Here is a 26,858-nt window from a genome sequence, read left to right as displayed (position 1 = left end):
GGTTAAGAAATTCTCGAGAAGATGAGCCATAGCCTGGGAGAAAATACTGGCAAAACACACATTGATAAAGGACTGTTATCCAAAATAAAAAAAATAACCTCTTATAACTCAACAAGGCAATAAATCACTTGTACAAATGTGCTGAAGCCCTGAGCAGAACCTCTTGGAAGAAGACACACAGCGGCTAAAGCAAGCCCATGGGACACGCGGGCGGAGCCGTCCGCTGACCACCGACTCTTGGTTTCGGCTCAGGCCGTGATCCCAGCCGTGAGGTCGAGCCCAGCGTCGGGCTCCGCGCTCAGCACCGAGTCTACTGACGTTCCCTCTCCCTCTCCTTATGCCCCTCTCCCCACACCTCAAGCACGCTCTCTCAAATAAATAAATAAATCTTTTGTTAAAAAGCTTCTGAAAAGGTTCTGCACATCCTATGTGACCAGGAGATGCAGACTAAAGCCACAGTGACACACCGGTACACACCTACCGAAGTGGCTAAAAGGTCAGTGGTCCCAAGTGCTGGCGAGGGGCAGAGCAGCAGAAGCTCATGTTTGCTGCGGCTGAAACAGGCCCTCCGAAGCAGGCTCTCGCCTCAGCCGCCCACAGCCACACTTAACCACGTGCTCACCGCCTGGCGATCGGGTAACGACACTGGGCACACGGGGCACACGGGAAGGCACGAGCTGCTGGTACATGCAACAGCACAAAGACCCGTAAAGGCAAAATGCTAAGTGAAAGAAGCCAGGCTCCAGGGTCCACATGCTGGAGGATCCCATTCACTGGACATCAGGGGAAAAGCAAACCGTAGACAGAAAACTGATTAGTGGCTGGTGGCACTAATCAGACACAGGAAATCAAGTGCACGTGGGGCCCAGGGGATCCTGGGCAGGAACAGAGAGGAAGACAGAGTGAAGATGATGGGGTCTGAGCACAGGCTCTGCCACGACATCAGTGTGACCAGGGACAAGCTTCTCCTCTCCCTGAGCAGCAGGGAAGTAGCCCAAGACAGGCATCAGACAACCTGTGTCTACGCAGCACTGAGGACGCCCCGGGACACAAGGGCCCACCAGCAAGGTGGGGGCTGTGGCTGCCGCTGTGGTCGGGTGGGTGCGGCTGCCGCGGCCCGTGTTTGCGTGGGTGCCGCGGCTGTGGTTCCCGCCGCACGGAGGGACGCTCCTGGCAGGTCCAGCTGTGCAGGGTCCTTCCACCGCCAGGAGGGAGGCATTTTCTGTCTATTTCAAGCATCAGTGGGGTTAACTGAGCCGTGGAACACACACGTACCAATGGGCCTCTTGCTAACTTAAAACTAGAAGTTACTTCACTGAGGATTTGGAATCCAGAAATTTAACAAAAAAGAGCATGCTAATCATTGTTGGCCGTGAGCTGAGCCCTGAGGGTAGAGTTTTGTTTTTGCTATTCATCAAATGCTTCTTTTGCTCATAGGTCAGACCCCGTCCTCTGGGGTAATCTGAAGGAAGGATGTTCCTCCACACTATCCTGACTTTTCTAGAAGATACCAGATGGGCAGGTGGGTGTCACTGACCAGTAGAAAACGTTGCTGTCCTGAACGTCCAGAAGCAATCGCCCAGCTTCACATAACGATGTATTCCGGAGTCTTCTCGTAGGTCCCACACGACCACCGAGCCATGCACTGTCCCAGCAAACAGTAAAAAGGCTTTAAAAGGGCTAAAGCAGCAACATGTGACCTGGAATGACACACAGGAACCTGGAGACTAAAAACGTGAGGCCATGGTCGGGGAGCGCCAACCCTCCCCACGTCCCACACTGTCCCCGGGAGCCCCTGACCCAGAACTAAGCAGGTGCAAGTCTGCGTCGGCTCCAGGTGAAAAGCAGGGAGGACGAGCTGCCCTGAAGGACCGGCGACCACAGACATGGGTGCCTCGCACACACCGGGGCACACAGAGTGTGCACCATGACCCTTCCGTTCAACCCAAGTCGCCAGGCCCAGAACGGCAACGCCATGCTTTGTCATTTTATTGACATCCTGTATCATGAAACCTATAAAAGTTATTCTTCTCAACAACTTCGGTGCACATCGATGACTCTGATATCAAAGAGCACATGAACAGGAAAATACAAGTACGTATATTTTCCCAACACAAACGGAAGCAGACCTAAAAGGACGGCTCTCCCACCGTATCTGTTAATGAGGGGCTGGAAGGCACACGAGAGAGGGCTCTGCCACCCTTCAGCCCACTAAGAAACTCCTGAAATATCCATGACTCAAATCCTACGAGCCAAAAAGGACACTTCTGGGGTCCAGAGCCATGCCAAGTGTAGCTACGCTGGTACCTACCAATCCCAGTGGACCCACAAGGCTGTGATGACCCCACATTTCTTCAGTCTGAGTTGACCTTTGAACTAAGAATTTCTAGAGTCAAAGCAGACACATGCCTATGTCCCCTCACACCTGCACACAGCTGAGGGCAGCCAGGGAGAGAAAGAAATGACCCCTGAGTGCCCACGGGCCCGTGCTGCCCTCCACCTGACCCCATGCCCCGCCCACAGCCGGGCCTTCCTGTCCCTAAACCTACGACTCTCCTGGGGCCATACCTTCGACTCGCATATCAGCACCTTCTGGGGCCCCGAAGGCTGCCAGATATCCCACACGCACAGTACGTATCTGCCGTCCAGAGCGGGGGCGAACGGGGCTCCAGGAAGCCCGTGCACAGACACCACCATCTGTCTCTGCCCCCGAGAGGCACATAAGCACAACACTGTCCGATCTGGGGGTAAAAACAAGAGAAGTGTGTCATCATGTTGGTGTTTGCCGGAATGCACGTTAAATGAACACACAAGAATATTCAGATAAGGGCACCTGTGTGGCTCAGGCAGTTGAGCGTCTGCCTTCAATTCGAGTCATGATCCCAGAGTCCTGGGATCGAGTCCCACATCCGGCTCCCGGCTCAGTGGGGAGTCTCTTCCCTCTCCCCTTCCCCCATTCATTCTCTCTCTCAAAGAAATATTTTTTTAAAGGAATATTCAAATAAAGTTCCCCGGAATGAACAAAGTCCTTTCATAGCTGCCTGGGCCTGAGGTCTGGGTTTCTCGGCAAGTGGCCACTGTTCTCCCTGAGAAAGGCCCGGGTGGCCTCATGGTTTCCTGATGCTCGGCGTAGGCCCCCCCGTCTGCCGGCTCTCCCAGGGAACCAGGTTGCCTGGACACGATCTGGAGTCAGGCCACCCGGGGACCTGTTCGTGCCTGGCTGAGCCCCTCAAAGCCTGTGGTTTTCACTCAGCGAGGCCTTCTCCCTCAGGACCCTAGAGCGCCGGCCCTGTCACTTCCTGTCCTCGGAACTCACCCCTCTGGCACACGGCACACTCACCCCTCCAGTCACCTGGAGGCCAGGGTTCCTGCCCCCGGCCCGAAGACAGCAGCCAGCGTTGGCCGCATCATTCGCTGGGCCGTGTCTCAACAGCGAGGACGGCGCCGCACCGGTCCGTGAGAGGCATGGGCTGGGGCGTACTGAGACCAAGTCCCGGGCTCACGGGTGAGACCCACTTCTCACTCTGTCAGATAACCTGCCATCTAATCTCTTTTTCCTTCCGTTACCTCAAAATTCATGTCACTGAAGGGGCACTGGGGTGGCTCTCTCGGCGGAGCAGCCGACTTGGTTTCGGCTCAGGTGGTGATCTCGGGGCCTCGAGTTCGCGCCCCACGCTGGGCTCTGCACGGGGCGTGGAGCCTGGCTTCAGGGTCTGCCCTCCCCAGCCACCCCGCGCGTTCTCTCTCTCTCTCTCTCTCTCAAAAAATACGTTCATGTTACGAAACACAAAACTAACAAGAGAAACCTGCACACCATTCGCTGGGGGAAGCCGTGCCCACCACACCCAGGGCCTGGTCCTACGAGAACATATGTGCGTCCCGTGTCCCTCGCCAAGGATCCTAGATGCGTGTATCTAGCCCAAGCTCCCTCTGCTTTCGTGAACCACTGTCACTCGTCCTGACCTGAACAAAAGCACATCTTCAACTCCCATGCCTTGGGGTGCGGTGGGTGTAGGAGTGTGACATGCGTGTTCTGAGTACTACAGAGACCATGATCAACTATTTTTCTGATAGGGTAACTCTTACCTTTTTAACAATGAAAAATTCTCACAGAGCATGAGATTTTTTAAACTAATAATGCCATTTTTGTACCCGGTTAATGCACAGGACCACATGAAAGTCTAAATCTCTAGACAGCAGGCAGGACAGAAGAAACACCTCGAGCAAGTGGCACCACCACCTGCTCCCCACGGGCCCGGGACGCCGGGCGAGCAGGCCGCTGGGCGCCCGGTAGGTCGCGGCAGCTGCAGAAGCTGGTCTTGCCGGCATCACACTGTGCCTTTACCGGCGCAACCCCAATACTGCCCGCCTGCGGGCTCTCTCTGGCTTCAGGTAAAGCCCTGAAGACATCCGCTCTCTCCCGGCAGGCGCGCCACCTGTGTCTTCTGCGTGCAGCACGAGACACGAGTTGCTGAAGAGACTCACACACTCCTCTGCCCTCCTTCGGAGCACAGACCAGGACCAGGCTGCGGCCACGACCTCAGCAGCCGGAACGAGGCGGAGGTGACCAGCTCCAGAAACGCCAGCTTGAGCTCGTGAACGCACTGGGCTCCGGGCAATCTCAACGGTCACACGTGCACGCGGCCGCTCGGCCTGCGGCGCTCAGGGACCGCTCAGGGACCGCCGAGGTCCGGGGACGGGGGCCCACGGGAAGCACCGAGCAGCCGTGTACACCGCAGTCAGGGACACCCCCTCACGCGGCTCCCGGGGCTGCCCTGCAAGGGGCCCAGGGAAACCACATTAGGGACTGGAAGAAACGGCATCTAACCCAAACCCACAGACCCTCAGCTCCCACTCACTGAGATCACAGCGCGCCCGTCTGTCGTGTCGGGCGCGTGCTCACTGGACTCTATCACGGCTTCCTTTTTAGAAGGAAACCGACCTTGCCCTTCAGAGGGCCGCGGAGGCCGGGTGGCGAAGCCCCGCGACGGGGACACGGGAGGCAACAGTAAAGAGTGCTCTGTGCGCACCAACACCCGCAGAGCAGCCCTTACTCTGAAGGAACGGCAGGCCGGCGTTCAGCTGCGAGGACCTGTCACTGACGGGCAGGGTGCCGTCCTGCGTCCCAGGGCTCCAGCCGGGCTCGGGTCCCACACGGTCCTCTTCAAGCAGAACCGCAATCACCTTTCAAAGACAGTGAGCGGTCCTTCGTAAGCAAACATACGCACTTTTGTAAGAACAAAACAGAACACACAAGTCATTACCTACGCATCTATCGCATTTCCGAAAACAACTGCTTAAATTCCAGACATCATAGAAATGAACAGAACAAAATCACGTTGTTCTTTCTGCACAATAACAGAAACTAAGAGGTAAAGTGACATTAACATAAACTGCACAGGAGAGTCCTTATTTAAATGCTTTTGCTAAAAATAACAGAAGGAAAACAGCGGACCACCCCGGTCTTCTTGACTAAAGAGGGGGCACGGACGTGGCATGGACACACCACCACTGTCTTTCTCATGGGGCCACGGTGAGGAGAGAATGAGCCGTACGTCACTGGCATGGTTCTAACAGGGTCATGTTTGGGGTGATGACGGGTCAGGGGTTCACACGGCAGAACCAGGAGAAACGGGAGGTTGGGCTGCAGAAGCCGAAGGAGAGCTGGTAGGTCAAGGTCAGCCCAGACCCAACCTGGCCCGCTCGGGCCTCATTCATTCCTACTCCACCCCAACCTCCCTTCTCACCCTGTACCCAAAGGCTCTCTCCTCGTAGATCCCCATTAACAGACCCTAAAAGAGAGGCCGATTAAATTTAAAATTACGTGAAAGTATGATCTATCTCAGGATGCACAGACCCTCTCCGTAACACAGCATGGGGAGGAAGGGACCACCATGTGTCCAGAACACAGACGGAGAAACAGGCTGGCTCCAAACCCACCGTCGGGGTCCATGTTCACCGCGCGTGCCACTCCCACAAAGACCCAGGAGACAATGGAGGGCATGTGAGTGACTTCGCTCTTGATCGTTTTAAGGAGTATCGCCCATGTTGAGCCTTTGGAGAGACTCATGCGGAAGTGCCGAGGGGCTGAGTGTCTGTTCAGAAATAGCTGGGGGTGGGGTGGGGGAGCGAGGGCATGGATGAGACCCTCGGCCATGAGGTGACAACCAGCAGTGCGCGTGGGGTTCAACAGGCCGTTCCCATCATCTTTGGAGGTATTTTGTAAATTTCCACAATCAGTTAAAAGTCATGAATTTACTAATTTTGAATAGCTTTGTGAATGGCTGCCTTCACAACTTAGCAAGTCTGGCTTTCCATCTCTATTTATGTTAAATGTAAGCAATCGGTATGACAGTACGGAATCCCCATACACACCCGCCTTGTGGTGACACACGTCCCACGGGGGCCGGATGAACGCGTACCTGGCAGGCGGCCCGGAGGAAGCTGGACAGCCGGGGTGTGTCGACCTTCGGTGCCGTGGCCACATCGCAGAGCTCTCCGCTCCCGCTCCCTAAGGAGAGCAGGCTGCACTGAACCGATGAAGCTGACCCTGAACTTCACGTTTTACACACCTTAGGGTTCAAAGAGTCGTTACAAACTTTTCCCCGGAAGGAAAAGTCAGAGAACTTTACACTGTGATCTCCAGATCCACCACGATTTTTTCAAAAACAGCTGTACCTTGTTTTACAGAAAGTCTGTACACAGAACCCTACTTACATGCTTTAGGGAAATAGTTAAAGGCATCAATTTATTCACTTTGTGTCAGGGTTGGGTATCTTCTTCTCTCAGCAGGGGCTTCCCTGAGGAAAGGGAGCAATACGGCCCCCACCACACGGGCTAAGTCCACGACTAACGATGGACTAGGAAGGCGACCTGCTCGGAGCACGGCCCCAGGCACTCCCTGGGCCTTCCGTCCGCACTGACGCAGCGTGTCTGGAAACAACCGCGTGGAGGAAGTTCTCTGAGTGAGAACAGGCCCATCGGAAAGTACCTGTGTGAATGTGGACTCCCTCTGCTTAGGAACCAAAGAGTCAGTCACCAACCCTGGTCAAGGCCCACTGGGCCCCTAGCTCAGTGCTCATGTCGGTGAGTCCCAAAAGCTAGTCTGCTCTTGGGAAGAACAGAGAGTCTCCCTAGTCACACACTAACAACCACACCTGGAAAACGGCACAAGGAAGGACAGGAAAGGTCACAAACACCACACCGGAAACGACATCGAGACACTGCAGGCGGCACTCAAGAGCAAAGACCTCTCACCGCCTGACACGGCGGCACCCTCGGCAGGGTGCTGGGTCCACACCCCTCGGGTCTCTATCTCCTCAGTCTGGACGTCTCTGTCCACAGCATCCTCGTTGTACTGGACGTAGGCCTTGAAAACGAGAGAGACACTGGAATTAGCGCTCGGTGTCACCTTCAGAGCACCTTCCCACCCCCCAAAAAGGAAAAAACAGAAGTTTTAAAGTTAATAATGAGTCTTCCTGTTTTTGTCAAAGGTGTTGGTGGAAATAACAATCCTGCAGAGACCACTGGGTCTCACATGTTGACACATACGGGCCTCATTTTTGAAGATATTTTCAAATAATCACATTCAACTGTTAAGTAAAAATTGGACAGAAGTGGAAGGAGCCCCCGAGCCGGAGTCCCCGTCCCCGAATGCGAGCGACAGTCAGCAGCTGCAGGGGAGGACAGGGATGGAAACACATCGAAAGCCTGAAGCTCAGCACCCCGACCTCAAGGCTTCCAAGACCATGGGGCTGAGGACCCAGAGCACCGCCTCCGCCTCCGCCGCAGGGCAAGCCCTGGGCTCCACGGGGCCTACCTGCATCAAGGGTACGACCCCACCCGACCCGAGGAGAAAGGCCCCCAGGAGGTTCCAGCACAACCTCGCGGGGGCAAAAACTCCCCACCCAGCCTGCGGGAGGAGGTTCCCACAGGACGGAACACCTCCGTGAGCAACACCTCCGTGAGCCACAGCTCCTGCCGGCCCAGAGACCTGAGAGCATCCAACCCCCAAAGCACCTGCCCCCCCACTTTCAGGGAGCACGTCTGCTTTACACACAGCTCGCTGCTCTCCTTCTGGCCGCCTGTTCAAACACTGCCCCACGGAAGCTTTCTCACCGGGAGCCCAAAACCTCCGTTCACACAACACAGACACTCCCTCATTCCTGACAAACACTGCCGCCCAGCTCACCAACTTCCTGTCTTCTCAGAACATTCTCTGGCTTTGCAAAACCAAACGAAACCTGTTTTATTTTGCAAAGGTACATGCTTCAGTAAAGATAAACGTGTCACGAATAGCTTGGAAGTGAGCAGGTCATCTGCTCAAGGACGGAGGGAGCCAGCCTCGAAGCCAAGACTAAGGTGTCAGCTCGCGGAGGTTTGCCCTGTGACCGTCTCCCTGTGGAAAGAGTCGTACAGATGGAGCGAACCCAAGTGCTTGCTGACCGCTGACAGCATCAGGGACAGAAGAATAGAAGGGACGATGCCCGACTTTACACCCTTGCTGGGAAGCTGGACAGTCACAGAACTAACCCTAGAGTACGGCAGGGGGAGTAGAGTGTGTGGTGTGGATATGGCAAGTCTGGAAGAAGAAAGAGAATTCAGCGTAAGCCACGAGGGAGGGCTTCACCTGCACAACGGACGTGCACACTGGGGACTCGACGAGTGGAGGAGAGGAGGAAAGCAAGGTAACAGAGAGAGGCGGGCGGGGATGGCGGGTCGGGCACTCTGAGACCTGGGGGAGAAGGCAGGGCACGGGCAAGGGATCCAAACACAACACTCTGCTTGACTTTTAACAAAACCTCTGCAAGTCTGGGACCGTTCCACGCGGGCCATCCGTCCCCGCCCGGGAGCCCGTGGAGCCCGGGGGGACATCTGCCCAATCTCCCCAGGTTCACGAGCACCACACGATGGAGGCACTCCCTCTCCTCAGGTCTGTACCCGTCCCTCACCACTCCCAAGCCCTAACGTTCCGGAACGGGATACGGCACAGTACAAGAGTACCTTATGGTACTGCACTTGCATTCTGCCACTTAGTTAACACATCTTTGCTCACCTGCTTGGTATTTTTTTTCCCGAAGTTTCTGATATACATATCATATTCATTCACCGGAGGCAGATCCAAGAGAGAGAAAGTGAACGAAAAATCCAAGTCAAGGAGCCGAAGCAGCCTTGTACTGCGCATCCTTTAAAACAAATGGAAGCAAGAGAAAGTCAAATTAATGACACACAAAGGGAATTACGGGAGCATAAGGAAGCTTATGATCAGATCAGGTAATTGCCCAGGACCGAATTTTCCTGTGCGTGTGAGTCTGAGGTACTCAACGGTTGTTAATAACAAGTCATGCATGCACCAGCAATGCAAACAGAAAATGAACCAAATTTTTGGTTCTAATTCCGTGCGCCAGACGTGAACACAAAATAAAGTTAGAATATGTGCTTGCCTAGAACATCCATGGAAAGCAACGACTTCACTTCATGAACTGATGCCTTGATCAGAAGGGTTACGTCCTGTTAGGTCACCTGGGCTGTGGCCAGGTACATGCCGTCCTTTAGGCCACCCTTCCGAGATGCCCAGACAGGAGGTGGCCAAGCAGCATGTGACACAGCGCATTGCCCCTCCTGCCCGATGAGGCCCCCGGGTGCTTCTTGTATGTGGTTTCCCCTGGCCTCACACACCGTCCTTCTCCACTCACCTGAGCTGGTCTCTCTTTCCTTCCGGGCCCCCTCCCATGGCCTGCCCAGGACCAAGCCCTGAATTCACAGTTCATTACCTGCACTGGATACGAGCTCTGCCTGGCCGGAGCATTTGCTTTCTCCCATTTACTATGATTTCCACACGGCTGGTGCTCAGACTGCTTGTGGGGAATGGTCTCCACCACCGGGCAGCTTGCAAATGAGATCTGCTCCCTCCCTCCTTACGTGCCTGTTCTCGGGCTTCCCCACTAACGGCCACCTTTCCATAACCTTACACTCTGGCCACTGTCACACCTTCCCGAATTAGTACCTCCACAGTCCTCCATATTCAGCATCATTTCTGACCCGAAGTAATTCAAGTAATACACGTATACTTATGTACCATAAAATGGTAACATCCCAGGACCTGAAACCGTGGGATGACCTGTGCCCACCAAGGGCCCCCCACTGACACAACCAGTACACAGAACTTGCAACTATCATCTTCTTGCTTTGTAGAACGTAATTCCAGCTTACATTTATCTGTGCCCACACATTACACCGTATGGTTCTGATTATCTCCGAGTTTCTAAAAATTACACTAAACCACATGTAGTTTCCAAGACTTGAATGAGGTTAAAGCAAAAACAAAACCTAACCATAGTGGCAAAAACTGATTTTACCATTTTGAAGGCCCAAAATATAAGGACAACAAAAATGATATGAAAACTTATTCTTATTAATCATGATTTATTAGTTTATTAAGCAAAGTTTCCTAAGCACCCACTAAAGTCATGTACCGAGCTAGATGGAATGATGGCTTTTAAACACAGTTTCCCAAAAATCATTTAATTTTTACATTTACTCCTAAATCATGCTTGAGTTTAATATGATAAACCCTTTACTTGAGACTATACACCTTGGCTTTCATAAATTTCTAATCTTATAAATTTTTAAATTATAAGCTTGGACTGCGACATCTGGGAGCCCTGGGTTCAAAGCTCAGCTCCTCCATTCAGACGTTGACCCTTAGCCTCACTCTCCTCATCTGTAAAATGGAGCTGCAGGGACCGAGTGACGTGGTTCACACACAGGAGCACAGTGCTTGGGACAAAGAGGGGAGCTTGCACCACGTGTTACCAAGCGTTAGTACTCTGGACCCTGACAAATTCCTCAGCCTCCCGGTCTGAGATGGGGACCCGGGGACGCGGGAACACTGAGGCCGCCAGTGTGCAGGCACTAGGTGGTGCCAACTGCACCCCGAGGGGGAGCCCAGGGCCCACACACGGGAGGGCCCGGCTCAGGCAGGTCAGGGAGCGCATGGCTGTGATCCCCTCAGCCAAGACAGGCCATGACTCCCAGGGTGACTCCAGGATCTAGACGCTGGACACCAAGCGGAGGGGAGAGCAGGCCGCACACAGACACTATTAACACAACAGCAGAACACGGAGAAATGCGGCACAAATTTAAAAATGTACCTAACATCCGCAGTGAAAATGAAAAGAAAAGCTCCGTTTTTTAAAGCACGTTGAAGTATATCAAAATCCCTTCACAAACTCCCAACACACCTACTTTTGCTTAAGGGCCTGAGTCCGACTCTTCTCACGGCGTGAGGCCGTGGCAAAATCAATGAAAATTCCACAAACAGGGGTTCTGGCAGGGGAACTGTTTGCACCTGCACAAAGAGAGAACGCCGTGTCGTGAGACTGAGCATCTCTCACGCAGGACCGCTCCCTGGCTCCCAAGACGCTGGTTTCGCTAGAGCTTAGAGAACCTTCGACGTGTCAGCACTCGCCAGCTCAGCTCTGCCTCCTCTGCGGCCGGCACAGAACACGAGGGGACTAGGGGTGCTTGGCAGGCTCGGTCAGAACAGGAGACCCTGGATCCCCGGGTCATGAGTTTGAGCCCACGTGGACTGTAGGAATTACTTCAATACATAAAACTTTAAAAAAATGAGGATAATAATCATTCTGCCTACATTCATTTGGATTGTTATATCATATTAATTATTAATCATAATTAGTTGTATTAATTTGATTGTTTTACTAGATAACGTAAAGAAGTATATCACGCAGCAATATTTTTAACATTGTCCTATTTGATCTTTGGTGCTATGTTCAATGCTAGTTTTTTATCAGAATGTCATAGCCTTCCCTTTAAGCGACTTGAAAATATTTACTTCTTCTCTTACAAGTGACTTTATCATAGCACAGTGCCATTTCTAACTTCATAGAGGAAACCCCCTGGAAAGAAGGGGTCCCTCAGGAGTGCTCGTGAGACAGGTCCGGTGGCCCACGTTCCTGACCCTATCTCCTCAAACCGGGCCTCAGCCCCGCGGCCACCACCCACATAGGCCCTCATTGGCTCTGAGCCTCCCTCTGACCTGGTCACTTTCCCGTGTGAAACTCAAAGGCGGTGGCATCCGAAAACAGAGGACGCGCTGCAGACGGGCCGACTGACACCACGGGAAAAGTGAACAGGGCCGCACCCAGGACTGGTGGCTCCTGCGTGAGCGCCCCCAGAACGACCTGTGCTCACAGCCGCCCACAGGCTGCAGGCCACCCCAGGGAGGCCACGCGCAGCTCTGCCCCTCAGACAGTCCCGGACACACAGGACCAGTATCTTCTGAGTGGCCCACACGGCACCCTTGCAGGAGCACATGACACTCACACGTCTGCCACCTAATTAGAATGATTCTGCCCCCAAGGACCGTGCGGGCGCGGGTGCCCGCTGTCCTGAGAGACGGACGCGTGTACCTGTCTTCGAGCCCCTCTCACCCTCCGGCGGACCCTGCCTCTGAGCCAGTCTGCAGGACAGTTCGCTGACCCTTTCGTTTTCTGCATTAATGGCTTTCTGAATTTCTTGTATCTCCTTTTTTCTGGCCAGAGGAAGCTCTTCAATTTTCTCTCTTGCTTCCAGCTCGTTAGAGCTGTCATCATCTCCATCACAAACCTCAAAGTCATCTTCGTAGTCCTACAAACAATAATCCCAGCTTTGGAACTCGGAAGACAACCTGACTTTAAAGAACACACCTGGAACAAACATACTGTCTAGAATTAAAAGAGACAAAATGCTCATTACAGCTAAGAAACATTTTTACAGTTAACGGATGTCAGTGTCACTGAGTTATAAAACTATATAAACTGCTGCCCTTTTCTCTGAAAATGAACCACACTGTACAGATTTACATACACTGACACCTGTTAGTAACACTGACGTGCTAACATTCCTGTGCTGAGAACATGACAGTGTGTGTTGGGGGGGGGCTGGGTGTGTGTCCTCTGCACACAATGTTTGTTCCAATACACACACTCACATTTGGGTGCAGTGCACTTGATATGTGCAATTGTGAATTCATTTAATTACATCGGATTGGTAAGCATTGATAGAAGTATAGCACTTTTTGTTGGTAAAAAGCCTAAATCACACAGATAAAGAGTATTAAGGGTAACGAAAAGAGAGAAATAAGGCTATTAAGTTAATAAAGCAGATTTTAGGGCTCCTGGGTGGCTCAGTTGATTAAGCAACTGCCTTTGGCTCAGGTCATGATCGCGGAGTACCGGGATCAAGTCCCGCATCAGGCTCCCAGCTCCACGGGGAGTCTGCTTCTCCCTCTGACCTTCTCCCCTCTCATGCTCTCTCCCACTCTCTCTTTCTCAAATAAATAAATAAAATCTTTAAAAAAAAAAAAAAGCAGATTTTAGAACACATTACTTTTAAGCTGCAAAAAATTTTAACTTTATACAAACTTCAAAATCATCCTCAAAACAAGCTGTATATTCATCTGCTCCAGCACTTTCTGAATCAAAGTCTTCCTTTTCCATTTCCTAGAGGTAAAAACAAACACACAAAAAATTCAATCACAAATTTGAATGTTGCAAATACGTTGGGAAAATGTTTTCTAAGATACGATGTTGCTAATTTTAAAATGTATTTATAAAACTAACATAACCCAACAACAAATTCTCTAAGAAGCACCTTGCTAATAGTAAATATGACCATAAAGAGAAAAAAATTAGAGAACTTATCCTTTATGAGAAACCGCTAAACTCTGATGAGACCAGTAGCACGAGGTACTTAGTGTGGCCCTCTCCTCATGGAGCCGCAGACAAGCTACACAAATCCTCGTCCCTCTGAATCAGAGCACACCTGGCCCATGGCTCACTCCAGGCTCCAAATCGGACAGCACCTGGCCGGTGGCTTCCTCACTCCGGGCCAGAGAATAAACAGGGGAATCACTAAGTCCCACAGTGGCGGGGGTGCTCTGCCGGGCTCTGGATGTGTAGGGAAACTGCACACATCACCCTAAAGCCATCTTGGTCCAGGAACCCGGAAAACCAAGTAGAAACACATTCTAGGTTTCCAGGATAAGACGGTAGCAGAAACGAAACAGACGTTTGGAAAACCCGCATCTTCCCTCCCAAAGCTGTTTCTCTTCTTATCCACATCTGCTCTTCCACGTCACAGGGGTCCCTCGGGCCCCGACCCTCCCCCGCCATCACCCTCAGCCCAGCACCCCCATCCCTGCCAGGTCCCCCTCCTTCTCAGGAAAGACACGTGATGGCACCACACCCGCTTTCACACCAGGTACTCCTCAGCCCGGCTGGATGGGCCCGCGCCCCAGACGTTCACCAGAAGGGCTCTGGTTCCTATCCTGGAGGGGAAACAAGCACGCCAGGAAAGGGGCACTTCTGGCACATGGGCACATGGGCAGCATGGGCTCAGGGTGCGAAGGGTTAGGGTGACAGGGCCTGGCTTCAGGGGTAGGAAAGAAATGGCCTCCAATTTTCAGTGGTGAAAACTGGATGGATGTCAGCACCTCACCCAAAACAGACACAGAGGAGGGAGAGGGAGCCTACGGGGAGGACGGGAAGCGCGGCCAGACCGTGGTGAGTGTGGACAGAAGACAGGGACGTGCAGGGGCAGACGGAGCTCGGGGAGCACCCAGGGACACGGTCTGCCAGCGGGGAGCGCATCCGTCATCGCTGGAGCCCGGGCCAGCGCCGTGCAGTCAAGTACGGCCCAAACCGATGCTCGATGCCACACAGACATCCAGCTGCTCCGCGTCTGACTTTCCGAAGACGCACATTTTCGTACGCCCACAGGACTGAGAGGGTTATTAAGGGCACCTCAACGCCTGGGGGTGGGGAGAGTTATTTTATGCAGAGACTTCATAGGAAAAACTGTCCCCTAAAAGCGGTCCTTTCGGCACACCGTCACACTGCTCTGTATTGCAGCAGTAGACAGGGCTCCTGCTAATCGATAATCGATGACAGAAACACACACATGCTGTGCAGGAGCTTTAAGCAAAACTTGCAGCCTCGTGCTGCTGAACGCTGTTCCCGGGCACCGGAGCCCTGACACACACCCACAGGGACTCCGTGACACACACTCACAGGGACTCTGCACCACTTCCAAGGCGATCCTGCCACTCAGCAAACACAGCCCCCCAGGGCGTGCCAGGCGCTCTGCCAGGGGACCACAGGGCTGACACGCCACCTCTCTGCAGAGCTCGAACCCAGCTGACAACCAGGTTCCACCAGCAGCTGCTCAAGCTCCCTTCCCTGGGGGCACTGAGAAGAGTGCCCTGGTGCCGTACGGACCAGTCTTGGAAAGAACTACTCAGTTATCCCTGACCTCCCCTTATAAAAAGATGGTGCCAGGACACCTGGGTGCTGCAGTCCGTTAACGGCTGCCTTCAGCTCAGGGCATGACCCCAGGCTTCGGGATCGAGTCCCACACTGACCTCCTTGCTCAGTGGGGAGCCTGCGTCTCCCTCTGCTGTTCTCCCTGCTTGTCCTCTCTCTCTCTCCCTCCCTCTCCCTCTCTCTCTGATAAATAAATACATAAAATCTTAATTAAAAAATTAAAAAACTAAGAAGATAGTGCCATTTCCTTGATCTCCCTGGTTTGGCATTTATTTCTGAAAATTATTTGTTACCCTGACTCTGTCTCACTGATAATGAATCACATCTTCTGAGAGGTCTCTAGTTGGTTTCTTCAATTCTCCTCAACCGTCTTGCATGTAAATACAGAGCAATGATGACAAGGCTGGCTCTTTACTTAGCTAGAACCTCTGCCTGGCCCGCTCTTTTCAAAACCTCCCCCGCCCCACAGAGGAAGGCTGCGGCGTCGGCGCACGCGCGGTGAGCCATACCTCGCCCAGCCCTGGCACCGGGACGCCTTCGACGCAACCCGGACTCTCCAACAAGAGCAACAGAAATGCCGGCAGAAGTCTGTTCCTCCAGCTATATGTAGAAGAATGAAACTCGACCATTCTCTTACACCGTACACAAAGATAAACTCGAAATGGATAAAAGACCTCAACGTGAGGCAGGAATCCATCAGAATCCTAGAGGAGAACATAGGCAGTACAGCAACTTCTTTCAAGACACGTCTCCAAAGGCAAAGGAAACAAAAGCGAAAATGAACTTTTGGGACTTCATCAAGATCAAAAGCTTCTGCACAGCAAAGCAAACAGTCAACAAAACAAAGAGGCAACCCACGGAATGGGAGAAGATATTTGCAAATGACAATACAGACAAAAAGTTGATATCCAGGATCTATAAAGAACTCCTCAAACTCAATACACACAAAACAGATGATCATATTAAAAAATGGGCAGAAGATATGAACAGACACTTCTCCAATGAAGACATACAAATGGCTACCAGACACATGAAAAAATGTTCATCATCATTAGCCATCAGGGAGATTCAAATCAAAACCACATTGAGATACCACCTTACACCAGTTAGAATGGCCAAAATTAGCAAGACAGGAAACAACGTGTGTTGGAGAGGATGTGGAGAAAGGGGAACCCTCTTACACTGTTGGTGGGAATGCAAACTGGTGCAGCCACTTTGGAGAACAGTGTGGAGATTCCTCAGGAAATTAAAAATAGAGCTTCCCTATGACCCTGCAATTGCACTGCTGGGTATTTACCCCAAAGATACAGATGTAGTGAAAAGAAGGGCCATCTGTACCCCAATGTTCATAGCAGCAATGGCCACGGTAGCCAAACCGTGGAAAGAACCAAGATGCCCTTCAACGGACGAATGGATAAGGAAGATGTGGTCCATATACACTATGGAGTATGATGCCTCCATCAGAAAGGATGAATACCCAACTTTTGTATCACCATGGACGGTACTGGAAGAGATTATGCTGAGTGAAATAAGTCAAGCAGGGAGAGTCAATTATCATATGGTTTCGCTTATTTGTGGAGCATAAGGAACAACACGGAGGACAAGGGTAGATGGAGAGGAGAAGGGAGTTGAGAGATATCGGAGGGGGAGACGAACCATGAGAGACTGTGGACTCTGAAAAACAACCTGAGGGTTTTGAAGGGGCGGGGGGTGGGAGGTTGGGGGAGCCAGGTGGTGGGTATTATGGATGGCACATATGGCACGGAGCACTGGGTGTGGTGCATAAACAATGAATTCTGTTATGCTGAAAAGAAATTGAAAAAAAAAAAACTAGGAAAAAAAAAAGAAGTCTGTTCCTCCCCTTCACACCCATGTTCTGCTGTCTAAAAGGAGTAGTGATTACCCTAATAAAAAGGGACTATGAAAGCAAAAACACACCATTTGCAACGACATGGGTGGAACTAGAGGGTATTAGGCTGAGTGAAATACGTCTATCAGAGAAAGACGGTTACATACGATCTGACGGATATGAGGAATTTGAAGACAGGATCATAGAGGAAGGGAGGGGAAAATGAAACAAGAGGAAACCAGAAAGGGAGACAAACCATAAGAGACTCTTAATCTCAGGAAACAAACTGAGAGTTGCTGGAGGGGAGCGGGGAGGATAGGGTAACCGGGTGATGGACGCTGGGGAGGGTACGTGCTATGGTGAGTGCTATGAATTGTGTAAGACTGATGAACCACAGTACCCCTGAAACAAATAATACATTATATGTTAACTAAAAAAAGCAAACAATCACAAGTAAAAGCAGATCTTTGGATGGGAGGACCAAATACGGAAGGACGGGCTCTCCTTACCGCCGTTCCTTCTCTCCCAGGCTTCTGGGCCAGCCTCCACATCGAGGCAACCTCTTCGCGGCTGTGCTGGAAGACAGTGCCGTGGTCAGCCAGCACAGAGAGGGTCTCCAGGACAGCCCCAGAGCCCACCCGGGCCCCCCATGGAGGCTGCCCTCAGTGGCTGAGGACTGGGGTTCTGGCCCCAAGGTAAAAATACAAGATCACCCAGGGTGAGTAAGCTCTGTGCCTCGGGTTTCCCCTCTGAGAAGTGGGGATAAGAACAGGGCAGTGGCTCCCTGCTCACCCACAAGGGTGCGCGCCAAGACCCCCAGCAATGCCTAAAAGGTAGATGGTACCAAATCCTATACATACCATGTTTTCTCCTGTACATACATACCTACGACAAAGTTTAATTTAAGAGATGAACAGCGATAACTAAGAATAAGATAGAACAATTATAACAACATACCATAATAAAAGTTCTGTGACTCTGGTCTCCCTCTCAGTATATCTTACTGTCCTGCACCCGCCCTTCTCATGAGGACGTGAGATGACGAAATGCCCCGTCAAGAGATGAAGAGAGGGCAGTGACGCAGATGTATGACGCAGCGCAGGGAGCCTGACACGTTGGGGAAGGGCCATCTGCCCCCAGACCACTGTTGACCGCGGGTATCTGAAACCACGGGTAAGGGGGCAGCAGCGGACCTACCTCCTAGTGACTGGGACAGATAAAGTGACCCTGTGCCGGCAAGGGAAACACCGATTTCTACCCCTGCTGTGGTCACCGGCACGAGGAAGGCACAAGTCCTAGACATCACTACCCACAACTACTCGGTGCATAAGACTGCGGACAGAATGATGTGTTACCGTGAAGAGAGCATGGAGCTTTCCTTGTATCCAGAGAATTATTCTGGCACATTGTAGGCTTTTCATGAGGCTTAAGAATTAAACCAAGATAAAGTCGGTGTTGATGCTGTGAAACATATGACCTAATCATGGGCCAAAATGAGCTGCCAAATCCCTTCAAGAATCCTTCAGGAGGAAAAGAGATCACAGATTTTGCTCTTCTAGCAAAAAAAAAAAAAAAAAAAAGATTGTAAAATGTCTTACTGATAATTTTCACATTGATTACATGTTGAATAATAATATTCCAGAAATACTGGATTATATAGCATGTTCTTAAAATGAATTTTGTTTCTTTTTGTGTTTTAATGTGACTACTAGAGAATTTATTATTATAAATGTGGCTCACATCATACTCTGGTGAACAGTGCTGATCTACAGCTCCTTAGAAGAATTGGAAGATATAAGGAAAACACTATAAAATCTGTACATTTTCATCCAACAACTCCAGTTCCAGAATTTCTCCACAAAAAGTGTGAGGCAGAGCTAGGTCACTAGAACAATGACTTGGGAAAAACAGGGCACTGCGTGGGGGTGGGCGTGCATGTGCAAGACAGAAAAGGCACCCTAACTCCCAAATACACACGTTCATGCACCAGGGCCAAAGCCTATACAGCAAAAAGGTTACCTGGGAAGAAGTCGTTGAAAAGCTTTAGCTAGATGGTGAGTGATCCAACGACCCCCAAAACTGAATGAATAAAACACACCCACACACCCACATCAAAATAACAAAAACTCCATGTGTTTCTGTGTATGCATAAGGGATAAAGAGATACATAAAAATACGGCACACGACATTAGAGATGATTATCTCAGGGTCATCTCAGGTTTCAGACAGCTACCAAGGAAAGTGACAGGAAAATTGTCTTCAGACACAATACCCCGCGTCTGCTCACCACATCCCCTACAACACGAAACAACCAACTAGGAAAACGTCTGGATGATAATCAGAACCCCAGCGCCCACCACCTCAGTCACTACAATGTCACCACGAAGACGATTCTGACGGTAATTACAACGATGGGAAGAAAGCAAAGACCGGGCATCGCCCTCCACGCGCAGGGGCAGTCACGGGAGGGCAGGACCACAGCGGTGTGCCCGCGAGGTCGTCGGAGCCTGGGCCTCCCTGTGGGAAGACTTCAACACTGAGGCGGTTTGCTCACTTACCAGACGTCCGCCCTCTGTGGGGACAGCGTGGGGATTCCTGTCTCCAGGAGCTTGTCCCTTCCCCTAAGGGGCCTAACGTGCGGCCAGCTGGGAAATGCTGTCGCTCTGTGCCCTACTGAAAGGAGGCGCCAGAGGCCCCACTACCCTCGAACCCTCCACTTCTCCCTCTAATTCTGTATTTTGAGGCTCTTTTATCAGGGATGCGTTCGTTTACGACGGCAACATCTTCCTGTGAGCTCGTGATTCTGTCACTACAAAAGGTCCCCCGCAGGGCACAGGCTCGTCTCAGAGGCGGTCCCGCTGCCCCGGGCGCAGCTGCTCTAGCGGCAACACAGGGGCCACGTGGTGCTCCCTCTAGTCCGTTTTCCTACTTTCGAGCTATTCGCGTCTTTTCATCTAAACGTGTCCACTATGTCCTCCTGGAATTACCACTCGAATCACCCATCTGCCGGCAAGGCCTGCCGCAGGCTCTGCTCTCCGAGTCAACCACAAAGACTCAGGGCTACTCTTGCCGCATAACAAAGTCAACATTAATGTCTTACCTTCCTTCTCAAGTCTTTATCTTTTCCGTTATTTCTTACTAAATTCTCTGCATACCTAGGAAATAAGATCAAATCCAAAATTAACTTTCAACAAAGACTTGAAACATAAAGCATTTGACATCTCAGCGAAGGCTCTTCTATCTGATCTAAGCTGCTAAGACCGGCAAACCTCCAGAGCCCGTCGCGCTACAGCCGTGGGCACTAGGGTCTCCCTACATCGCTTGCACTTCAGCGGCAAACCAAGAAAGAGCCTCAGCAGAGAGAAGAAACTATGTGTTTTAGCAAAGTTGTGCCTGTGTATGCCTCTCTATCCTTATGAGAGTTCTAGAACACTCTGTAATTTTATTAGTCACTCCCAGAAAAAGCATGAGGTCCTCCATCTGTAAGAACATGGATGGAGCAGGAGAATATTCTTCTAAGTGAAATAAGTCGGAGAAAGACAAACACCGTATGATCTCACTCATATGTGGAATTTAAGAATTGAGATAAATGAGCAGGGGGGGAAAAGGAGAGGCAAACCAAGAAACAGACTCTTCCCTCTGGAGAACACACGGCGGGCCCCCAGAGGGGAGGGCGGTGGGGAACGGGGGAACAGGGAATGGGGCTGGCACCGGGCGGTGAGCAGATGGGCTGAATCACTACACTGTACACCTGATACTAACATTATACTGCACAGTAACTACACTGGAATTTAAATAAAAACTTTTAGAAAATCTAGAGCTTACGAACAAAATGAGAATGTACACACCAACTCTAACCTGTCACCTTCACCAAACCCACACAGAAGAGGTGCTGTTGTCAGACTGACCCACGAACAAATAGCTCTGGAGGGTCACCCGCAGGCCCCACAGACGCAGACGTGCCGTCCCGGCAGGCCGCCGCCTGAGCCCTGGCTGTGGCGAGACAGTCTCTGCGCTCCGACTAACAAACACTGGTCGGGGCCCTGGCGGCACAGAGCGGGGCCAGGAGCCCGCCCGCAGACACTCCACCCTCCCCGGGCTCCACGGGCTGCAGGCCAGGAGCATGCCTGCACACCCTCACCCCCCAAAGTAATGCTCCTCTCCAAGTTCACGGGAGCAAATATGGAAAAGGACAGAATAAAGGGGCGCCCGGGGGGCTCCGTCATTAAGCGTCTGCCTTCAGCTCAGGTCATGATCCCAGAATCCTGGGATAGAGCCCCGCACCAGGCACCCTGCGTGGCAAGGAGCCGCTTCTCCCTCTGCTCCTGATGCTCTTTATGACAAATAAATAAATAAAACCTGGAAAAAAAAAAAAAAAGGCAAAATGGGACTAGTGATTTATAACAAGCTCCAAGCTCCTCTAGTGCACCCAGACTGTAATTTGGAGGGGCTGCATCAGGGTAAGTGAAGTGTATCTATCGTTCACTCTCCTTTACTGACTCTAATCAGGCCCCATAAGAAACACGTTCTGCGGAAGCACAGTGCACCCGACAGTCACCAGAGAGCGCACGGTCCTTCCTGGCTGCTGGTGGGATCTCGTCGTGAACTTGCACCCCGATGTCGGTGCTCACTGCTCTAGGAAACAAAAATTCCATGACACTCATTAGCACAGCATAGTGAAGTCACTGTAAGTTCTGTACAACAAGTGCGAACTCCAGATTTAACAAAAGCATCTCCACCACGGGTATCTCCTGAAAGAACTTTTTACCCGCTATCTTCAATCACATAATTAACGTAAGGAAGAGGAGTAAAGGTATACTAAAAGACGATCATACATTACCTCGCAAGTAAAAGACATTTTTACTTATCAATTTCACATTACTTTCAGATAAATCTGACTAGTTCCTTACACCGCTTAAAATTATAAACTTTCAAACATAATGTGGCTATTTCATGGATCCATCCACCTATAAAAAAGAAAATGTAAACAACTGATCTATAAATTCTACTTCTATAATTCTCTTGAATTAAGTGAATTTGTGAAGATAAAATTAAAACCATTAGATTGCAAGCCGACAAATCCAGATAGGTGCTTTTTTTTTTTTTTTTAAGATTTTATTTTTTTATTTGACAGATCACAAGTAGGCAGAGAGGCAGGCAGAGAGAGAGGAGAAAGCAGGCTCCCTGCAGAGCAGAACCCTGGGATCATGACCCGAGCTGAAGGCAGAGGCTTTAACCCACTGAGCCACCCAGGCGCCCCCAGATAGGTGCTTTAAAGAGAGAGGCACACATTGAAATGGCCCGGAGGGAGGGGTATGAGGCAGGAATGGGACAGGTGAAGACCCAGGGGACCAGGGCCAGGGCGTCCCTGGGGCAGAGAAAGCTCACAGCCCTGGGGACTGACCCATGAAGAGTGCAGAGCAGGAGGAGGCAGGAATAAATCACCCACCAAGAAAGGCAGTCTGGAGCGCAGTACACAATGTATACCAAAAGCCCTGAAAACAGTTAAAGATATTCACACACTTTCTTACATCTATAAATACTTCCAGGAAATTATTCCTAGAAAACAATTCCTAGAATACAAACATGTATTAAGGTTTTCAATCTGTTCATCACCGAATAATTTATGAAATAAAAAATAATTAGTAACCTGAATGTCCCACATTAGGTTGCCTGTTAAATAAGTAAGATTATGGCCACATGAAAGAGGACGAGATGCCACTAATACCCATCATAAAAGACTATTTCCCGGGGGCGCCTGGGTGGCTCAGTGGGTTAAGCCTCTGCCTTCGGCTCGGGTCATGGTCTCAGGGTCCTGGGATCGAGCCCCGCATCGGGCTCTCTGCTCGGCAGGGAGCCTGCTTCCCCCTCTCTCTCTGCCTGCCTCTCCGCCTACTTGTGACCTCTCTCTGCCAAATAAATAAAATCCTTTAAAAAAAAAAAAAAGACTATTTCCCAGCACAAAGTGGAAAAATAGCGTGATTCCAGTTTTGCCTTCGTTTACACATAGGAAAAAGAATTTTAAGTATATACATACTTATTACAAAATGGGTTATCTCCTGAGTCTGGAATCATAGATAAATTTTGGGTTTTTTTTATTCTTTCTGTAAAATTTTTTCCAAAATTAACTGGAGAAAAGTATAATTACATGTTTAACAGGAAGAGCGGTCTGGCATCAGTCTATTAAATAGATTGGAATGGGAAAAAAAATGAAATCAGTCATGCCAGGTAGAAAAAAATATGACTTAATGGCTGTCTAGGTATAAAGAAGAAAAAGCAGCTACGAGCAGCTCAGTGCCGTGTGGGCTGGCCAGCGGGATGCTGGGCTGGAAACAGACGCCCACAGGGGCCTGGGCAGTCGCTGCCCCAGAAGCAGAAAGGAGCAGGGTCCGTGTCCAGCAGCAGTAAGAGAGGCATAATCACGCCGGATTCTTCTAACAAACAACTGCTCCATCATCTTCAGAAGACACCTCGTTATAGTTATTATGCTTAGTCATGACCTCTCCAGCCCTACCGGGAGACCGGAGGAGGGGACACCTGGCGGGCTCCGGCAGTAGAGCACTCGACTCCTCATGTCAGGGTTGTGAGGTTAAGCCCCATGCTGGGTACGAAGCCAACTTAAAAAACAAACAGAAAGAGAAGAGAAGAGAAGGCAAAAGGAAAGAAGTGAAACGAAACGGAACTGGAGGAGAAACACAATTAAAATAACGGATCAAACATCATTCGGGGGCGGCTCGGTGGGTTAAAGCCTCTGCCTTCGGCTCGGGTCATGGTCCCGGGGTCCTGGGATCGAGCCCCGCGTCGGGCTCTCTGCTTGGCAGGGAGCCTGCTTCCCCCTCTCTCTCTGCCTGCCTCTCTGCCTACTTGTGATCTCTGTCTGTCAAATAAATAAATAAAATCTTAAAAAAAAAAAAAAATCATACAGAGAGGGGCGCCTGGGCGGCTCAGTCAGTTAAGTGTCTGCCTTCGGCTCAGGTCATGACCCCGGGTCCTGGGATCGAGTCCCGCATCGGGCTCTCTGCTCAGCGGGGAGCCTGCTTCCACCTCTGCCCTTCTCCCCTCTCACTCTCTCTCAAATAAATAAATAAAATCTTAAAAAAAAAAAAAAAACACACGTCTCACTAATCACTGCGATACACTGTGTGTGCGTTTGTTTCTTTATCAAATGGCTTCTCCGGTGACATACGAGCACCACAACAATAAAAACTTTTGGTCACAGCTGTGTCCTCAGCATATGGAACAAGGGCGAGCACAGAGTGGCCACTCCACAAAGAGGAAGAAACTATCAAAGAAACGAAGTTGGTCACCCATCAGGAGAGCCTCTGGAGGGGACTAATTACTACGGCAGTCTTTACGGAAGGAGCACTGTTGACGGCGACGGTTTTATCCACAGGGGCCGTCTCTTACCTCCAGCCTTAACAAAACCCAAATGTGAATGTTGTGACAAGTGTCAGAGAGGATTTCTGTGGGAAACCAAACAGGCCGTTTCTAGTCACTAAATTTGATACAGGGATGTGAAATAGGCAAGTTTATTAAAATGTTAGTGGGAGGATTTAGAAGGAGGAAACCTGTCAACTTTGCTGTATGTTTAAAAATGTTCATAATGAAATATTGCGGGAAACTCCCTAAAAAGATTTTGATCTAGGGAAAGAGATTTAAAACACAAGAGGAATGAACACGTGTCTGTGAGGGCCCGCTCTCAATCCCTGCCTCCCTCAGCTCGTTGACACGCCAGCAGGTAAACACTCAGTGGGCCTGATCCCAGGGAGGCCCAGGGGCTTGAGATGCACGTCTGTCCGCGGTCAGCAAAACTGCTCCGGTCAGATAACCGTATGCTCTGATCACGGGCAGAGGCGGCGGTGCCGGGGCGGGGTGCGGTCCCGCCCTCAGGGAAGGCACAGACGTGATGTATCACACTCAGCCAAGAGCCGGCCAGGAGGGGCACGAGGCCAGGCAGCAACTGCAAAGATTTTTCAGGACATTAACAAACGCTCCTCAAAAACACGCACGCATACTTTCTTGGACGGGCACCAGTCAACCAGGGGCCCCAGTCTCTGCCCCGAAGGCCTGACCCTCCTGAGCCTCACCACATCTGACCCTCACTTTGCGTCCACCTGAAAGGGAGCACCACCAAGAAACAGGAGAATGAAATCGCTTCGCTTCAGAGTCTGGAAAAACAGCACAGCAGAAAGTATATACGTGAAAACAAAAGATACAATTAGGACAGGAAAATGTTAAGCAATTGCGGTTTCTATCAATATACATGGGAGGAAAATTAGACCCTTTGCAATCAACAGTTTTATTTTTGTGTTCTGTTTTGTAAACTTACACTAGTAATTCTGATTCAAACATTTTGCTGTATTATCCATTTACTTTGCACTTAATATCATCTGCAAAATTTCAATTTCATGACAGATTTCTGAGTGTATGCTAAAAGTACATTCACAATTTAATCAGAAAATCTGATTTCATATTTCCTAGTAGACCAGCAATTTCTCCATATTGATCACATCACACACACTTGCATCACATTTTTACTAAGGTGACAAGTTTTATCCTCTGGCTACAGGGAGACAAAACTCTTCTCTGTGAGTGCCCATCTCAGGCTGACCACAGAGGCTAAGAAGCATCAGAAATGGTACCTTGGGGGCACCTGGGTGGCTCATTGGGTTAAGCCTCTGCCTTCGGCTCAGGTCATGATCCCAGGGTCCTGGGATCGAGCCCCGCATCAGGCTCTCTGCTGAGCGGGGAGCCTGCTTCCCCCTCTCTCTCCGCCTGCCGCTCCCTCTGCCTGTGATCTCTCTCTCTGTCAAATAAATAAATAAAATATTAAAAAAAATAAAAGAAAGAAAGAAAGAAATGGTACCTTGGATTCCCTTTTCTTAAGATCTTCTCTCGACGACCTCTCTTTTTTATCCGTGTTACTTTGGCGCCTCTCTTCATCAAAGTGAAAGCCTTCCTTGTGTCGCTTTTCCTTGTGTCTTTCTTCCCCTTCCTTGTCAGAGAAGGAATTACTCTTTTCTTTTGGATACTTTTCTCTTCTTTCCCTTGTGCTGCTTTTTTCTCCATGTTTCCTCTCTCGATCTGGCTCTTTCTGCTTCCTGTGTCTCTTTTCACCTTCTTCTTTATACAGCCAGTACTTAAGAGGATTGTCTTTACTGTCGCCGTACTGCAGCTTTGAATGGGACAGATGGAAAATGCGTGAGCATACGAAACATGGGCTGCCATCCTTCACACATGGGATGATAAAGGTGGCAAAGCCGCGTTGCCCTCACTCTTCCTTCCTGACTCTAGAAATGAGTTTCTGGAAAGAAAAACCCAGTGCTGGTCACACAGCCCGCAGGACAGTGGCGACACCGTACTCCAGCCTTCACCCTCATATGGAAAACCACATCCAAACCCCTCAGCATGGCAAGCATGCCCCCTCCTCCTCAGCCCCGTCCTTGTCATCCTTGCCACCTTCTCTCCAACTGTGAATGCACTTGGCACTCCATCAACCCTAGTCCCTCCAGTGAAATGTGTCACTTCTGGGAGCAGAGCGCCACACGCCCTGCCAACCTCTGTCCTTGGCAGTTCACATGTCTGCTCCCCAATAAGGGAGATTCTTAAAACTGGACATACTGCTGAGTCATCACAGGTTCCCCAAAACCACCGTGGGTGCTCAGTAGTCACTGCTGACTTCCGTC

General features: G+C 50.6%; 1 protein-coding gene across 7 annotated transcripts in view; it reads right to left on the bottom strand.

Moving 5' to 3' along the window:
- Positions 1–26,858, bottom strand: part of DYNC2I1 (dynein 2 intermediate chain 1) — a gene marked incomplete at its 5' end in the record, with an annotated part of 58,604 nt that overhangs the window by 16,146 nt on the left and 15,600 nt on the right. For 4 of the 7 annotated variants that reach the window (XR_013967661.1, XM_080818796.1, XM_080818799.1 and 1 more), the window contains 12 exons: positions 1,538–1,700; positions 2,569–2,741; positions 5,055–5,184; positions 6,423–6,511; positions 7,258–7,369; positions 9,056–9,185; positions 11,248–11,350; positions 12,432–12,648; positions 13,425–13,502; positions 20,273–20,327; positions 21,731–21,807; positions 26,039–26,347. Coding sequence is in view for 6 of the 7 variants with exons in the window: in XM_080818796.1 (XP_080674922.1) it covers positions 1,538–1,700; positions 2,569–2,741; positions 5,055–5,184; positions 6,423–6,511; positions 7,258–7,369; positions 9,056–9,185; positions 11,248–11,350; positions 12,432–12,648; positions 13,425–13,502; positions 20,273–20,327; positions 21,731–21,807; positions 26,039–26,347 (1,636 nt within the window). Of the gene's footprint in view, positions 1–1,537; positions 1,701–2,568; positions 2,742–5,054; positions 5,185–6,422; positions 6,512–7,257; positions 7,370–9,055; positions 9,186–11,243; positions 11,351–12,431; positions 12,649–13,424; positions 13,503–20,272; positions 20,328–21,730; positions 21,808–26,038; positions 26,348–26,858 lie in introns of those variants that run through there. The other 3 variants (XM_080818797.1, XM_080818800.1, XM_080818801.1) reach the window with 3 other exon arrangements.

Source organism: Martes martes (assembly GCF_963455335.1).
Source record: "Martes martes genome assembly, chromosome: 11".
Taxonomy (NCBI): domain Eukaryota; kingdom Metazoa; phylum Chordata; class Mammalia; order Carnivora; family Mustelidae; genus Martes; species Martes martes.
Note: the sequence above shows the minus strand (reverse complement) of the source record. Positions and strands in the feature narration are given on the sequence as shown.